This window comes from Triturus cristatus, chromosome 10 (genome assembly GCF_964204655.1).
Source record: "Triturus cristatus chromosome 10, aTriCri1.1, whole genome shotgun sequence".
NCBI classification, from domain to species: Eukaryota; Metazoa; Chordata; class Amphibia; order Caudata; family Salamandridae; genus Triturus; species Triturus cristatus.
Genome location: NC_140593.1, coordinates 1,157,236,510 through 1,157,253,920, shown reverse-complemented (window position 1 = coordinate 1,157,253,920; position 17,411 = coordinate 1,157,236,510). Strand labels below are relative to the sequence as shown.

Here is a 17,411-nt window from a genome sequence, read left to right as displayed (position 1 = left end):
AAGGAGGAGCAAATGTGATTATTTTTTATATAAGAATTGATGATTGGGAATAAGTGGATTAGCTGAGAGTTCCTTCCCTTGCTGAGCACCTTGTGACACACATTATGGTATTGTGTCCGCAGTGCTTGTTGGATGTTCAGGACTTCTGAACTAGAAGAGTCTGAAAGGGTAGCGCACCATAGAACAACTGTCCTCAGCCAATTCAGTTGATGTACTCATTGAGTGCACTAATACATTGTTATTAGCATTTACAAGAACACCTCGGATCAGGGACACACCTGGATTTGGGTACAAATGGTTGATTAATTAAACTTTAATAGATAATTTCTGTCCTTTGCCTGCAGAGAATGAGGTTTCCTCTTCTGGGACCTCAGAGCGGTAAAGAACAATTACTTGGAAAATTCTATGCCCTTATTAAAAAAATGCAAATTGAGCAATTTATGGACAGAATGTTGAACAATGTCAAATATTCACCCCAGTACAGAGATCTGGGCCTAAATCTATCGTTTGTTTGCACCCCATACTATGGCTGGATCTAAACTAGGGTGGCATCGTGAGCAAAAGAACAATGGATTTAAGCCAGATCTCCTTACTTGGTGTGAATGCATGATTTATTCAGCATTCCGTCCATCATTTGTTTGCGTAACACTTTTCCCTAAATTGGGATGGGTATGCCCAAACGTGGGTCCCTTGCTCACTGTGCCGCTGGATTCAAGCTAGCCTGGCGGATATGGGGTAATACCCCGAAACCGGTCCCAGGATGCTTTTTCCAGTCCAGGGAGGACCTGTCTTGGCTGTTCGGACAGGACTATTCCCAGGAGGCACAGGGTCAAGACTGATTTGCCTATGGCTGGGTCTAAACTGGGGTGGCATGGTGAGCAAAAGAATGATGGATTTAACCCAGATCTCTTGACTGGGGTGAATGTTTGATTTGCTCTGCATTCCGTCCATCATTTGTTTGCGTATTCCTTATTGAAAAAATGACAATGCAAGATGTCTGTACAAACCAACATTATGGTTAGCGATGAGGTATGAAAAGAGATTACTTGATTGGAAAGGAATTTTTATGCAATCATGTCTGTGTGTATGTTGTGGATTCATATTTTTCCTTCAAACCCCCTTCTTGATTTCATTATGCCAGTTTCCTGCTTTCTTCCTCAGGCGCCGGAGGTGATAAGGATGCAAGACAGTAATCCTTACAGCTTTCAATCTGACTGCTATGCCTACGGAGTGGTTCTCTACGAACTCATGACGGGGACCCTGCCTTACTCCAGCATTAACAACCGAGACCAGGTGGGAGCTGAAGAGTGCTAGAGAGCTACTTGTGGCAATAATATATCGTCAGTCTTGCGATTCTTGATGCATAAGAACCAATTATAATAAGTTTGAAATGCCTTGACAATACCACACTATCAAGCAACTATGATCTAAAACATGAGTTCCCTCTTAAATCCCTCTGAATGAAGGCTATGTTGCGGTGCACTGAGATTGTGCTCCTAAATTAAAAGTTTGCAGTGCTTAATGATCTCAGTGTTTGCATTTAGGAACATGAAAATCACTGGTTCGCAGTGTAGCATGGTTTAAGTGGCTCTGTGCATATCATTCTTTTACTTTCCATCGCTGTTTTTCTCATTCTCTCGTCTCTTCCGCTTCACTGCCCCGTTACCCCACTACTTCACTTTATCCACTCTCCCCACCTACAATCTTTCTCTCTTCTCTAACATTATAGTCTCTCTCTCTAACGTCTAGTCATATAACCTCAGCTGTGCCTACTGAGCTAGTAATCATTGACCTATTGATCCTACCGCGCTGGCTTAGATGCATGCATTTTAAAATTGTCTTGTATGTACAAAGTCTCCTTCCGTGCCATCATATGTATATGCAGTAGGCTATTTGGTGGATCAAGCCTACATTCAATTGTACTTTGGGCATGACATTGGCATTCTTTGTGGAAGTTTCTTTAGTACTGATATGGATTTGGGCTACTGTTATTAATATTAAGATGCTTGATGCACATTACTGATCAGTGTGATAAGCATGACTTTCTCTTAAGAAATGTATGCCACACTATCCTTCATTTGTCAGGAGCACCAAATTCACACTCTAAATCCTCTCAAGTTCTTGGAGCTTATTCCATTCAAATCTCCCTCTTACACAGGGGCATAGGTATGAGCTTTGCAGATGTGAGCCACCTCAGCTCAGATCTAGAACTGCAAGAAACATTACAGATTCGGTTTGGCAGAACAAAAAAAAGGCCTTAATACCAAATAATGAGGAAGAGGAGGTGCAGAAAGAACACAAATGTGTGTTTCTGACTCTCCTGGAAAGGTTACTAGTTCTAAGTGAGGAGGCAACCTTCCCCTTTCCAAAATGGTATTTGCAAACCCGAGCAATACATCAAGAGTTAGGGAAACACAAGTGTGCTGTTCTGCAGTAGCAGTGCAGAGTTAGCATCCCGCGGGTCCCCTTTAATTAGATTTAAGGACCCTCTAAGCAGCACCTGGCTAGAGGGGGCAAGTAACCCTAGGATCTTTATACCAGTGACTAAAGATTTATTTTGGAAATGAACACTAGACTGTTAATATATAATAACTTCTTGGAAAATGATTTGGGAATTCAGTCATAAAGGCATCAACTTTGTTTATGACAAAAAAGTTTATATTAATTTAGTTCACCCGAAGATAAAATCTTACTTTATAAATGTTTTAAAATGCATATCTGATAGACTTCTAGCTGCAAATTCTTTACCTTAGAATAATCCCCACGCCTCAGACTGGATTCTGAAATTTTTTGTGAGCAGTAACCCTATGCGCCGGTGGGTGGTGTCATTCAGCTCCATGTATTGTATTGTATTGTAATTGTATTTATATAGCGCGTACTACCCCTGACAAGGCGTCGAAGCGCTTTTCAGTGAGTAGCACGCTACGCCGGAACCCAAAAAAGATTAGTGGTGAATTAGTATAGGGAAATGCCAAATTAATTTTAGAGTTGGACATGTGAGTCTGTTAATTGGGTTGAAAAGGATAGTTGAGGTTTAAAAGAGGGAAGAGTCTAGAAAGTGACATTTACCGCACAGGAAATGACCTGCACGGTACCGATATAGGCGCCACCCCGGCGTCCTGACATTGGTTCTTTTTATTCCATGCCAGTCACTGCAGATCCAGAGAAAAGCTACCCCATTCACTTTTTGACTAACCTTTTTGACCTTTTATCTATGGCTTTTTTGAGACTTTATCTCCTGGTGTGGCACAAGGAAGGATGGTTTTAATCCCTGTGGCGCCTGTCACTAGCAAATGTCACTGACTGACCCACACCTCTTCTGCCTCTGGTGTCTCGAGAGGGAGCATGACTCCAAGACCTGCATCGATTGCCGTGCCAAGCATCCCTAAGACCTTCAGGGAACAGTCCCTCAAGTTCCTTGCCTCTTGATGCCGCAAGGGTCTTGATCCCAGTCGAGAGAAACGTCCTGGGATCTGTTGTTGAGCCATAGATCGTCGCAGGAATTCAAGAGGCTGAATACCTTGGGGAAGAAGATGATTTCTTCCGCCAGCCTGGCACTGCGGTCGGTGAACACCACATGGCTTTTGGGCCGATACTCCCACTCACTGGGAGTCGGTTGCGTGTGTGCTGCCTATGGTCTCAGAGGAGCCCTGGCCCATACTCGCCAAAGCTATGGCTCGTGGGAGATACTCAAGCCAAGTTGGCCTTACGTTGTTGACTGGATATGACCAACTTGCTAGGCCGAGAGGTTTCGTCGTCGGTGGCCCTTAGGCACCACACCTGGTTGAGAACCACTAGCTTTTTGGGGGATGTCCAAGCCTCGCTTATGGATATGCCTGTTGATGGCTCCTGTTTCTTTGGAGACAAGGCAGACTCCGCGCTGGAGCGCTTCAAGGATAGCAGAAGTTGGGCCACGTCCTTAGGCCATTCAGGGCCACTAGCCAAACCTAGTTTGCCTTTTGCAGCTACGAAAGGGGTTTCCAGCCATGTTTTTACCCACCCAGCCACCACAACACGCAAGCATTCCAGCCCCTGCGTGGCCGAGGACGCGGTACTCACAAACCTCATGGATTAGGTAACCAGAGGTGAGGCCAGTTCACTGACACCCCCCCCCCAGGAATCTGTAGCATCCAAGCCTCTTTAATTTGCCCTCCAACCGTCCGTCATGGGCACCCAGTGGCCATCACCTGCACCACTGGAGGTCCATAACATCCAACCACTGGGTTCTTCAGTTTATCCGAAAGAGCTTATCCCTCCCTTTCGTGACTACCCTTCCACTGATGCCATCTACTTACCAGAGGCTAACGGAGGATCAAATCTCTTTGCTCTGCCTGGAAGTGGCAGTTATTTTGGTCATAAAGAGGGTGCCAGCATCAGAAGTAGTTCATGGTTGTTATTTCCGTTACTTTTGTTTCCAAAATGGACAGAGACCTTTGTTCTGTCTTAGAAATCCGCCCTCTCAAGACTGGATGGTAGCGTTGGACTTGCAGGGCGCATACTTCCACATTTCCGTCCTGCCTGCCCACAGACATTGCCTGCGGTTCACTGTAGATCACCAGCGCTTTGTTTGCCGTGCTCCCGTTTGGCCTTACCAGTGCTCCTTAGGTGTTCACCAAGGTGATGGCTGTGGTTGCAGCTCATCTGCGAAGATCAGGGTTTCCAGCCACGATGATTAGCTGTTGAAACTGTGCTCGTCCCAAGCCGTTGTCTCCCACCTCCATACTATGATGGATTTCCTGCACTCGCTGAGGTTCACTATAAATATGCAGAAGTCCCACCTGATCCATTCTCAGATGCTCCCTTTCATCCTAGCTGTTCTGGACACAGTGCTGTTTCAAACATATCCTCCCGGGCAGCAAGTCTGGCATATTCAGGCTATGAACAAGATATTTCAGCCTCTACCCTGGGTTTCAGTGAGACCAACTCTGAGGCTGTTGGGCCTCAAGGCCTCCTGCATTCTGCTAGTAACGCATGCCCATTTGTATGTGCAGGCTCCGCAGTGGGACCTGATGTTCCAGTGGGCGCAGCATCAGGGGAATTTATCTGACATGGTCCAAATCTTGGGACTGTAAAAGATCTGCAGTGGTGGCTGGTGGACCATGATTGGGTCAGCAGCAGACCCCTCTCCCTTCCCCAACTAGTTCTTACGGTAGTAATAGATGCATTCCTCCTGGGCTGGGGCAGCCATCTGGGAGAGGTGGAGATAAGAGGACTCTGGTCTGTAGCAGAATTAGGATTCCACCTCAACCTGTTGGAGCTCCGTGCGATTTGATTGGCATTAAAAGCCTTTCTATCCTCCATCTAGAAAGGCTAGTGCAGGTGTCCATGGACAACACCACCGTTATGTAGTACTGCAATAAACAGGGCGGACCCTCTGTTAAGGGGCCCTGCGTCTCTAGACATGGCCTGACTGTCAGGGCATTTTCCTGGGGGTTCCACCAATGGTAGACTCTCTGAACACCAGAGCGGACAAACTCAGCCGAAGGTACCTAGTGGATCACGAATGGCGTTTCCACCTGGAGGTGGTGCAGGTACTCCTCCAAGAATGGGGAGAGCCTAGATTAGACATGTCGAATAATGCAGAGGACGCACAATGTCAGCATTTCTGCGCTCTTGAATTTTCAAGGCAGCTCTCACTCATTTTGCCTCGAGTGGATCTCGGGCCTCCTTATGCCTTTCCGCTAATGTCTCAACTGGCCAGGATTCTCAAAAAGATCAGGAATGATCCTTGTGGCTCCGAACTGGGCTCGGAGAGTCTGATATCCCAAGGTGTTGAGCATGTCCATCAGTACTCTGATCATGCTGCCCATTTTGGAGGATCTCCTATCGGAGCAGCAGGGAAGGGTTTTCCACCCGAAACTGTCAACGCTCCACCTTCATTTGTGGAGATTGAGCGGCGACAGTTGACTGCTTTTGACCTTGTGCCCGAAGCCTTTGATGTTTTTTTAGCAGCTCAGTGTCCCTCCATCAAAACGGTGTATGCCGGCCGTTGGAGTAAGTTTGTGGCATGGTGGACAGGCAAACAGGTTGACCCCTTAACTGTACCACTTTCACAAGTTCTCTTGCTCATCCTTTCCCTGCAGAGCTCTGCATTGGGCACATTGAAGGGTTATTTGTCTGCTATCTCTACTTTCCTGCTGCTGCCAGATCTGCCTTCTCTTTTCAAGTCCCCTATTGTAAATAGGTTTCTTAAAGGAGTGCAACACGTTTCCTCTTGCTCCCTTCATTACACCTCAGTGGGCCATATCTTAGTACATTTCTGATGTGCGCGCTCTTTGAGCCACTTCAAACCTGTCTCCTTAGAATTCTCACCATCAAGGCTGCCTTTCTGGTGACTTCCTTCCCAGACAAGCTGGTCCTTCGGACTCGAGCATCCTTTGTGCAGAAGGTGGTCTCCCTGTTCCACGTACACCAGTCCATCACTTTGCCTACCTTTTACGCTCCGCCTCATTCCTCTAAGGAAGAAGTGAGACTCCTCAGGATGGGCCGAAAAAGTGAGTTGCCGTTCCTCCTTGACCTCACAAAACCATTTTGGGTGGATGATCAATTCTTTGTGGAGTATGTCAGGAATAGAAAGGGAAGGTCTTGCAGAAGCAAGCAATCTCCACATAGATCATGCTCTGTATTAAGATCTGCTCTGCATTGGTTAATAAGCAACCTTATTCTACCAGAGCGAAGGCTGCACCACTGTGCTAGCACAGGGAAGAGCTCTGGTGCTGGACATCTACCAGGCAGCAACTTGGGCTTCACTGCACACGTTCACACAGCACTACTGCCTGGACAGTCAGGTTTGTCAGGATGGGCACTTTTCCTTTTCGATCCTGCAGGACTTTCTGGGCTAAATTGTGTTTGCATACTCTCCTCCGGAGAGGTGTTACTTGGGTATCTGTTCTAAGGTAAGGAATCTGCAGCTAAAAGTCTGTATCAGATGAATAAGTTAATTACCTTCGGTAACACCTTAGGTATTGACACTATCTAGCTGCAGAGTCCTTACTGACCCAGCCATCCTCCTAGCTCTAAGAACAGATTTTTAGGTGCAGGACTTTTACTTTTTCAAGGGCCCTTGTTCCACACACAAGTGGTCTGTGTTCTTGGTGGCTCCGCTCTTCTGGCTTTGAAAGTCACTAAAAGAAACTGATGTCAGCGCACTGGAGTGGCGCCTATATGGGCACCACACACATCACTTCTGATGACACCTCATGGATCCAAAAGCTATCACCTAATGGCGCGCAAGGATACTGCTCACAAATTATTTCCAGAAACCCCTGAGGATAATTTCAAGGAAAAGAGTCTGCGGGCAAATAGTCTTACCAGATAAGGCGTTACCGAAGGCAAGTAACTTGTTCTCAAACCGAAGTTTCAGCTTCCTTCCTTGCATCACTTGTAGAAGTAATAATTTATGTTGTCGGTGGAAGCCACACACTTTCAGAACAACATTCTCGGATCCCTTAGGAACTTCATCATATGCCCCATTCTTTAACCACTTAGATTAGACCCAAATCACTATCCAAAGAAAGTAAATTAAAACAGAGAATAGGTTCATGTGACTCTCTAAGGCTCTCTGCAGTTTTTCTTTTTAGAGGATCGATCATTGTGCATCACTTATTACTTAATGTCAAGAATGTTGAATCAGCATTGCCCAGCAGTGGTTTGCAGCCCATCTGAAAATCAGAGCCTCATTTTCAAAGTGATTTCTTCCAGATCAGAGCCCCTCCATAGCCTGTGGTGTTTCTCAATCCTCCATCCTTTTGTCAGTGAGGAGCACCATGGAGTTCCAGAAGCTCACAGGAACTTTGTCTTTCATCAGTTTGCTGATTAAACTGCTCTACGTAAAAAGTCTTTCCTTGGCCCAGCAATCATCATCTGAAGGACTACCTAGCCAGTATTCGTGCATGGATGTCAAAGGTGTACTCTAGCTCAAAGAAAGAGAATGTATTCTTATGTCCTCTATTCAAGCAGTCTTGAATGTCTGTATTATAGGACCTAGTCTTACGGATGGTGTATTTTGAGGGGTGTGGCCATGAAGGCAGCAGGAGTAGTCGCATAAACGCGAGCTCCGTTCTGTTACATCCTGATAAAATCAAGACGGTGCCCCGACCCCGCTTCTGTTACGGGGACACACACACACACCCACACCACACCACACCACACCACACCCAGCAGTGGAAGATTTGGGAGACTGAGGTTCGGCTTTGCTGCGGGAGGTACATTCGTGGAGCGCCCAGTACTCGAGTGACCGGCTTGCTGCGGGAGGTGCATTCCTGGTCCCATAGGAGGCACGGGGGGGTCGAACATGACCCGTCGAGATGGCGCCCGCTCCGTCTCATGGTGCAGCAAGAGGTGCTGACTTGAAGATGATCTCCCTGTGGCTGCAAAGCAGTAAGGGGAGTTAGCCCATTCCCCACTGGCAGAGCTGTAGGGCCTACCTCATTCTAGAGGCGGGCCGAAATAGGCCTGCAGCATCCGCATTCTGCGCCGAGCCCCATTGGCGGCTCAGAGGAAGTTGGCCTGCTCCTGCAATTCTACAAGGGATCGCCCGCCCCAAGAACTGCCAGGAGCTCCAGCCGGCATCCAGCCAACAACAAGCAGTGGGCGGGCCTACTTAACCTCCCACACTGCTCCTATTTTTTCTGGCGAAGGCCCGGGGGGGATACATACTTGGGAGGTCTGCTGGTCTGCAGATCCCAGAGGCCTACAAGAGTGCTCTTGGGGGCCTGGACAGAGGCAACGGGTGGCAGAGGAGCACTCCCGCTGGATGGTACAGCCTACGCAGCAGCGCAAATGACAGACCAATTTCACTTTGGACTCTTTCCTCCCCCTTTATTCACTGTGCTGTGGGAGTGGTGGGACCCCCTCAGGGCCTGGCAGGTCCACTAGTAGCAAAGGAGCTGGGGCGTGGAAGAAAGCAGGAGACCTAAACAGGATCCTCCCTCCCAGACACTTGGATGAGAATGGCTCTCCAAGGCCACTTGTGAGTGCAAAAGGACTGACTAGTAGGTCTGCACGGATTCCTGTTTTGCCTGCGGACATACACAGGCAAGCGTGCTGTGGCAGGACATCGAAACACAGCTGCAAATATTGAGTGGTACTAGACTCACAAGTGAGTACTTGGAGGTGCCTATCTGGAGATTTCTCGCTCCACTCGTGGATGGCACTGCTACTGCCACTGTTCCACCTGAGAAACACAAACGTGACACAGTTGATCATGTTAGGAGAGGGTTGTACACCTTCGGACACTAACCACCTCTTGGAACACCTGCCACTGACAGACTAAGAGTGTATCACCTGCATGTAATCTTCTGCGCCGGGAGCATCTGCCACGGGATAGAACATTTGCAGGGCTGGTGTATTGGACACTGTGTGACAGACACTGACTGCGGCATCATCTGCAGGGACGAGAGAGGGCGCTTGAGCGGGTAGGCTACTGAGCACTTGGATGTTGCTTGGAGCACCATATTGGTGCGGCGGAAGTATTCTAAAGCTCGTGAGGCCCTTCAGGCCTCCCCTCAACTGAGGTGCGCGCTGCCAATTCAAGGGCACCCCTTAGTGCAGAGCATGTGGTAAAAGATACCAATGCAAAACTTATGGAACTTCTCACCGCTCTGCAAAATCTGAGGATTTCATTGGAGCAAAAATTGGACATGCTGATCATGGATATGAGGGACATGCGGCATGAGCACAATAAACTAAAGGTTAAGTGAACGCACAAGAGACAACAATATCTGCACTGCAGCCTCCATCATCGACGACACAGATTATGGCGATCCAGTAAGAAGTGGAACTTTTGCAACAGAGGGCAGATGATGCAACAACAACATCTGAGTGTTGGGATTACCCGAGCAGGTGGAGGGCAAGAGTGTGGATCTCTACAAGGAACAAGGGCTAGCCCAACCGGTGCTAAGAGGGCAAAAGATCAACCTTTTTCTCTGTGGAACGGGCTCACAGTGTGCTGGTCCATGCGGAAACTTCAATGGGGTTACAGATCGAACGACAGATAGCCTTCTCCTCCACAGCCCTGACCGCACCCAAGTCCCCTCTCGCAGGTGCACAGTCAGGTAAGATATTGCACCAGCTGCGTGCATGGGTGCACAGCATGCAGTTAGGGGAATTCAGAATATTGCTATATTCCACAGGCAGGGAATACTCTCATTACTCACCGGGGCATGCACTTCATTCCAGGTTAGACATGATATTTGGCTCCCCCAGCCTAATTTCACAGTGCACACATGTGGAATCTTTCAGGCAAACCATATTGGATCATAACTACTCCCTGATACTGCTCAAGTGTGGTAGACTTAAACAGAAAATCCCTATTTGAACCTGCCTACATTCGCCCTGGATGATTGGGAATTTACTACCCAAATAAGCGATGGCATAGAGCGTTATTTTCAGGGAAATGAAGGGACACTAATTGAAAGGCCACTTTCGATGTAGTTCCGAGGGGGCTTTGTTTAAAAATTGTATCTGGGCTGTGGATGGGCCTAACAGCGGGAGACCGCGTCAGAGTACTTGGAAGAGATGGCGTGGGTGACAAAGCTAGTCACCAAGCGTTGACGGACGTAAGAAAAGACTACAGGGTACTGCTGCAGATTCTCATTTTGACTATAAGTCCTACCTCCAGCGGCAACACTAGCAGGGGTATACGGCCGGACGCCTACTGACATGACTCCGAGCGGAATCCCCAAGTTGCCCAATTGCGGCTTTCTGCCTGAGTTCGAGACAGGTAGTGAACTCACAGGCTGAGATCAATGCAGCCTTTGAGGACTACTATAAAGATTTATACTTGGGAATGTGGAGACAACAACAGACATGGCCTCCACGTACCTAGCGAGGATAGACACCCCCTATGTCACTACCCTGCGGAAGCAAAAGCTAGATAGCCCACTGACCTTAGAAGAAGTTAAAAGGGCGATCACACAAATAGAACGTGGGAAGGTACCGGGCACTGATGGGTTTCCTATTGAGTTCTACGCCCCTTATCAGACTTTGTTGGTGCCCATATTACTGAATGTATACGAGGTGGAGGTGAGCCAGAGGCATCTCCCACCCTCCATGAGGGAGGCCGTGATACTCGTACTACCTAAGGCCACCCGCAACCACCTGATGTTTACATCCTATCATCCCCTATCACTGCTCAATTTAGACTACAAGGTACTATGTAAGATCTTGGCTACTCGGTTAATGAAAGTGGTGGGGGCACTGGGGCATCCTGACCAGAATGGTTTTATACCGGGGAGAAAACGTTTCTGGATATGTGATTACTGTAGGAACCTGGTTCTGTATATACTATATCAAAAGCGAGATAGTGTGCACGTAGTCCAGTTAGTCCCCAAGGGTATAGCAGAGGATAAAGTAGATTATATCTTGGGCTCCTCGTTTTATGGTATTTATATTTTTGTCATTTCTGACTGTATTTATACATATTTTGTGAAAAAATGAAGCTGGAATGTGTATATTCCCGCATTTATTTAACCAGTTAATGTGCACTTGCGCCTGAAGCCAGACAGGTTTCAATTATGTATACACACTCAAATGGTAAAATTTGCACTTGTAAGAAGATATGTACATTTTACTATCAAGGTTGTGCAAATATACTGCTGTTTAAGGCTCTTTACTAAAATCCCTATATTTTGTAATCCTCGTGCCTGTCAAGCCTCACAGCTATTGGCATGGCAGTCATGACTGACAGCATTTAGAATCACTCAAAAACAACCCAATTTTCGTTTTTATCCACATTTAAAAATAAATACAGACAGGAAAATAAATGGTTTTCTGTCTGTATTTATCTAAAACAAATCAGTAAAAACGGAAAACAGGGAGCCCTAGTTATATCTTACTCTCAATTTAGTGGTAGCTGGGCTGAGCAGTCAGGCTTAGCAGAGGGTAGCGTGAATGTATTTTTTGTACATACTTATACAAGGCAGGACACGGGTGCAAAAGAGGCATTGAATGCCCTGTAGAAATTAAGGGAGATCCTCGGTTGAAGAAAACTGCTGCAGACCTGGACCAGAAGACTGGTTGAAGGAATCCAAAGACTGGAGAGGTGAGTTGTATAGTGGGAGGGTGCCGGGACGCCATTAGTTGGGCACTCCCAGGCCGGGGGAGAGTAGTGCAAGGATTGCGGATTCACCTGGATCCGGTGTCCTTGGGTTTGTCTCTTTGACAAATCCGTTTTCCACAGGAGCAAACCGTCTTTGTCGAAGAGAGCTCAGGACTCTGGGGTTCTTGGAGGTTGCTGGCTGCAGGACCTGCTGATTTCTGAGATCAGGGCCCTAGAATCAGGAGACAGTCCAGTAGGGCTGGGGCCAAGTCAGTTGTCTTCGATGCTGCACAGCTCTTCTGTCCTTCTTCTTCTTCTTATGTCAAATAAGGTTCAGGGGAGCCCTTAAATACTAAAATTAAGGGCGCTACTGAGGTTGGAGGGCAGTAGCTAATGGCTACTGTCTCCTTGGGTGACTACACCCTTCAGTTGCCCCCTGCCTTTGGGAAGAGTAGCACATCCCTATTCCTATCGGGCCTAATTCTCCAAACCAAGATGGAGAATTCTCAAGAGAGGGGTTCACCTCAGCTCCTGGCCACCCTAGGAGTGTGCCAAGCCAAGGTGGACACTCATACCACGCTTACTATTTTTTTCACCTGTCCTGCCCCCAAAGCGTGGGGCTGGGACAGAGGGGCAGGCCTCTCCACTAGTTGGAGCTGCCCAAGTCAGATTAACACAATATGAGAGCCCTTGAGGCTCACTGCCAAGTGTTGCTCTTCCTGCAAGGGAGAGGTGGGAAGCACCTCTGCCCGGAGCAGGCTTTGTTCCTGACCTCAGAGAGCACAAAGGCTCTCGCCCAATGAGGTCTGAAACCTGTCTGGCAATGACTGGCTGGCAGGAACCAGTCAGCCAGTACACTAGAAGTTGGTCGTTTTTCAGGGGGCATCTCTAAGATGCCCTCTGAGTGCATTTTATAACAAATCCAACACTGTCATCAGTGTGGGTTTATTATGCTGAAAAGTTTGATACAAAATGTCTCTGTCTTCAGTAAAGCCATCGTGGAGCTGTGGAGTTCGTGTTGACAAACTCCCAGCTCATGCACTCAATATGGCTTCACTGTACTTAGTGTCCAATAATAGACTCAGACACTGTACGGGCATACTGCTCATGCAGCTATGCCCACACCTGTGGTATAATGCACCCTGCCTTAGGCCTGTAAGGCCTGCCAGGTAGATGTGCCATGTCGACGGTTTTAGGTTAGTCGTACCACAACACATAGCATGCAATGGAAGTGGTATGTGTTTGGTATGGGACACCTTAGGGTTGCACAATACATGCTGCAGCCCTAGGAGACCCCCTCTAGTCACAAGGCACTTGGCACCATTGGTACCTTTTAGAAGGAACTTATATGTGGCCCAGCTGTGTGCCAATTGTGGGAGCAATGGTACAGTTTTGGGAAAGAACATGGGCTCTGACAACCTGATTGGCGGGGACCCAGGTCTCATTCAGTCAAAGTGCATCAGATATCAGGCAAGATGTTAGGGGCTAACCATGCAAAAAGAGGCACTTTCCTACAGCGGCTTTTCCACACCATGGACTGGGTAAGGTGCACGGGGACAGAAGGATGGGTGGCATTCCTAGACGTTGAAAAGTCATTTGACACCATCGGGTGGCCTTACCTAATGGCGGTTTTGCAGTAAATGGGTTTGGGTCTGCTCTTTCTCAAATGGGGAATGTTACTTTACACTAGCCCCATTGCCTGGGTGCATACGGTGGGAGTAGTATCTGATCCATTCTCTATACCCAGGGGGCGAGACAGGGGTGCCCTTTGCCATTGTTTGCTCTGGTAATGGAACCGTTGGGGTGTCTGTTGCGGGACCGAGCGCCACAGAGGGACCTAGTGGTGCTGGGCCAGCCACCGATCATTTTCCTGTACGCAGATGATGTACTTGTGTACCTGAGAGGGGACCCTACTACGCTACCGGGAGTCATGTTCGTGCTAGAGGACTTTGGGAGTATATCAAGACCCAGTATTAATTGGAATAAGTCCTGCCTGATCCCCCTGACAGATGATCAAAGGGAGGCGTTACGGGATGTTGGACTGCCCTGGCAGTTTGACTCTATAAAGTACCTGAGGAATGAAGGGTATCATGAGGTATAGCCTTCTTCTAAGAGAACATGGGTAAACGATGGTGTCCATTCATCGGTCACTCCCCTTTTGGACCAACTGACTTATGTCGCTAATGGGCAGGATTGTTGCTTCTAATATGCTAGTGCTGGTCCTGTGGAAGTCCTCCTTTAAGGAACTGCAGGGTCTGTTGACACAACTAATATGGGACAATGGTAGACTAAGAGGTGCTCTTAGCAAGCTTTACGCATCACCAGAGCAGGGTGGATTTGGCACTCTGAACTATGAGTTGTGTTATGCAGCGACCCAGCTGCAGTGGCACATCGAGAACACCAACGACAGCAATTCCACCACCCTGCTTGACAACCTCGCCAACCTCTGACTCAAACAGCTCGTCACGACCCCCACCAACTCCGCAAGACACACGCTCGACCCCATCTTCTCCGCCAGCAACCACATCACCTTCAGCGACACCACTGAACTCCACTAGAGCGACCACCGCTGTGTCCATTTCACCTTCGAGAAGCCTACCATGCACGCAACGGGCCCCCCCACCGCAGCAGGAGCAAAGTCACCAAAGAACAGCTTGTCCCCACCCTCGCCCGAAATCCACCAATGCACACTACCGACACCAACTCTGCCGCCCTTAACCTCAGGCAATGGATCTTCGACTGCGCCAACACCCTCTCCCCATCAAGAAACCCTCGAACAGACGCACCGACAGAAAAGCCATCTGGTTCACTGCTGGCCACCAGGCATCCAAGCAGACCTGCCGTAGGCTCGAGAAGAAGTGACACCAGACAGCAACACAGCCTACAAGAGCACCATCCGCAGACACCACCAACTCATCCGAACCGCCAAAAGGACCTCCTTCAAAGAGCGCATAGACAACAACGTACACAACAGCAAAGAGCTCTTCAACATCGTGAAGGAACTCTCCAACCCCAGCTCCAACTCCAACACCATCCTGCCATCGCAATACCTTTGCGACTCCCTAGCCACCTTCTTCCACCGTAAGATCGCAGACATCCACGATTTCTTCAGCAACCAGCCCCCCCGACAGACACAGACACCTCAGACTCACCGCCCCCCAGCAACATCGACCCCCTGCTTTCCTGGACCCGCGTCAATGACTAAGACACCATCAAAATCATGAACACCATCCACTCCGGCTCACCATCTGACTCCTGCCCGCACCACATCTTCAACAAAGCAAGCTCCACCATCGCACTCCATCTCCGCAAGATCATCAACCGCTCCTTCGAGACCGCCACCTTCCCGGAGAGCTGGAAGCACGCCGAGATCCACGCCCTACTCAAGAAACCCAAGGTAGACCCCAAGGATCTCAAGAACTTCCAGCCCATCTCCCTCCTCCCGTTCCCGGCGAAAGTCATCGAGAAGATTGTCAACCAGTAACTGACCTCCTTCCTCGAAAAGAACAACACTGGACCCGTCCCAATCTGGATTCCGCAGCAACCATAGCACTGAAACAGCCCTCATCAGATCCATGATGGACAACGGAGAAACTATGGCCCTCATTCTCCTGGACCTTTTCTTGGCCGCCTTCGACACAGTCTGCCACCACACCCTCCGCACACACCTTCACAACGTAGGGGTCCGCGACAAAGCACTGGACTGGACCACCTCCTTCCTCACCGGCGGAACCCAGAGTGTCCGCCTCCCCCCATTCCGCTCTAAAGACACCAAGATCATCTGCGGCGTACCCCAAGGATCGTCCCTCAGCCCGATACTCTTCAACATCTACATGGCACCGCTCGCCAACATTGTTCGATCGCACGACCTCAACATCATCTCATACGCCGACACTGATCCTCTCCTTCACCAAGGCCCCCACCACCGCCAAATCCAACCTCCACGAAAGAATTAAGGCCATCGCCGAATGGATGATGAACAGCCGCCTGAAACTGAACTCGGACAAGACGGAGGTCCTCATCATCGGATCCACCCCCTCCGCCAGGGACGATTCATGGTGGCCGGCCACACTAGGAGCTGCACTGACGCCCACTGACCACACACGCAACCTGGGAGTCATCCTGGACTCCACGTTGTCAATGACCCAGCAAGTAAACGCCGTCTCCTCCACCTGCTTCAACATCCTCTACAGATGGATCCCCACCGGAACCAGAAGGACGGTCACCCAGGCCCTCGTCAGCAGCAGACTGGACTACGACAACACTCTCTATGCAGGAACCTCAGCCAAACTCCAGAAACGAGTACAATGCATACAGAACGCCTCTGCACGCCTAATCCTCGACATTCCCCGCCACAGCCACATCACAGCCCACCTGAAAGACCTGCTCTGGCTCCCCGTCAACAAGAGGATCACCTTCAAGCTCCTCACCCACGCTCACAAAGCACTTCAGAACACCGGACCAGCGTACCTCAACAAACGACTCCCCTTCTACACCCCGAACCGCCAGCTTCGCTCCGCTGACCTCACCCTCGCCACCGTCCCCCGCATCTGTCGAGCGACCGCCAGCGGCAGATCATTCTCCCACCTCGCCGCAAAAACCTGGAACACCCTCCCCATCCACCTACGTCAGACCCAGGACCTGCTGGCCTTCAGGAGACTCCTCAAGACCTGGCTGTTTGAGCAGTAGCAGCACCCCTGCCCCCCCCCCCCCCCCCCCGCCCCCAGTGCCTTGAGACCCTCACGGGTAAGTAGTGCGCTCTACAAATGAACTGATTTATTGATTGCGGTGGCGGGTCCGAGCTCCACAGCTGGGGCACTTAAGTGTGCTACACAAACTGAGTGGACAACCTCCGATACATAGACTTCTAGATACCTCTCCCCCCCCATGACCTCAGATGGTATATTGTTGCGAGTGGCCATACGCACATGAAGGTGCTACGCTTGCGGTGGTGCTTGTAATGACTCCGGAGAAGGGAATCCATAAACAGCCATACTTAAATTCTAAATTTAATTAAACTCTGGTAAGTGACCCATGAGGCTTTATTTTATTATGGTATATGTGTGTGCTCACTTGTATGCACTACTGAGTTTTTGCGGACACTAGGTGTGTAATGGTAATCACTGGATTAATGTGTTGCATGGACAACTGATAAATGGACAGCAGTAGATGCGTACCCTCCAGTGATATTTTACTGATTGTGAGATATTTACTCTTTCAGGTAGTTTGCAAGTGTGTTTCCAGAATCGGCAAGAATGGCTGTTTAAGGATTCCTTTCTCCACATAGTCATTGGCAGGGAGTGGGATTTTGAAAAAAATAAGAGTAGGGACTAACATCCTGACTAGATTTACTATCCTCTTTCACTTTTTT

General features: G+C 48.9%; 1 protein-coding gene across 5 annotated transcripts in view; it reads left to right on the top strand.

Moving 5' to 3' along the window:
• Nucleotides 1-17,411, top strand: part of ARAF (A-Raf proto-oncogene, serine/threonine kinase) — a 207,570-nt gene that overhangs the window by 145,237 nt on the left and 44,922 nt on the right. For all 5 annotated transcript variants that reach the window (XM_085629532.1, XM_085629529.1, XM_085629530.1 and 2 more), the window contains one exon: nt 1,162-1,293. In XM_085629532.1, coding sequence (XP_085485658.1) covers nt 1,162-1,293 — 132 coding nt within the window. The remainder of the gene's footprint in view (nt 1-1,161; nt 1,294-17,411) is intronic.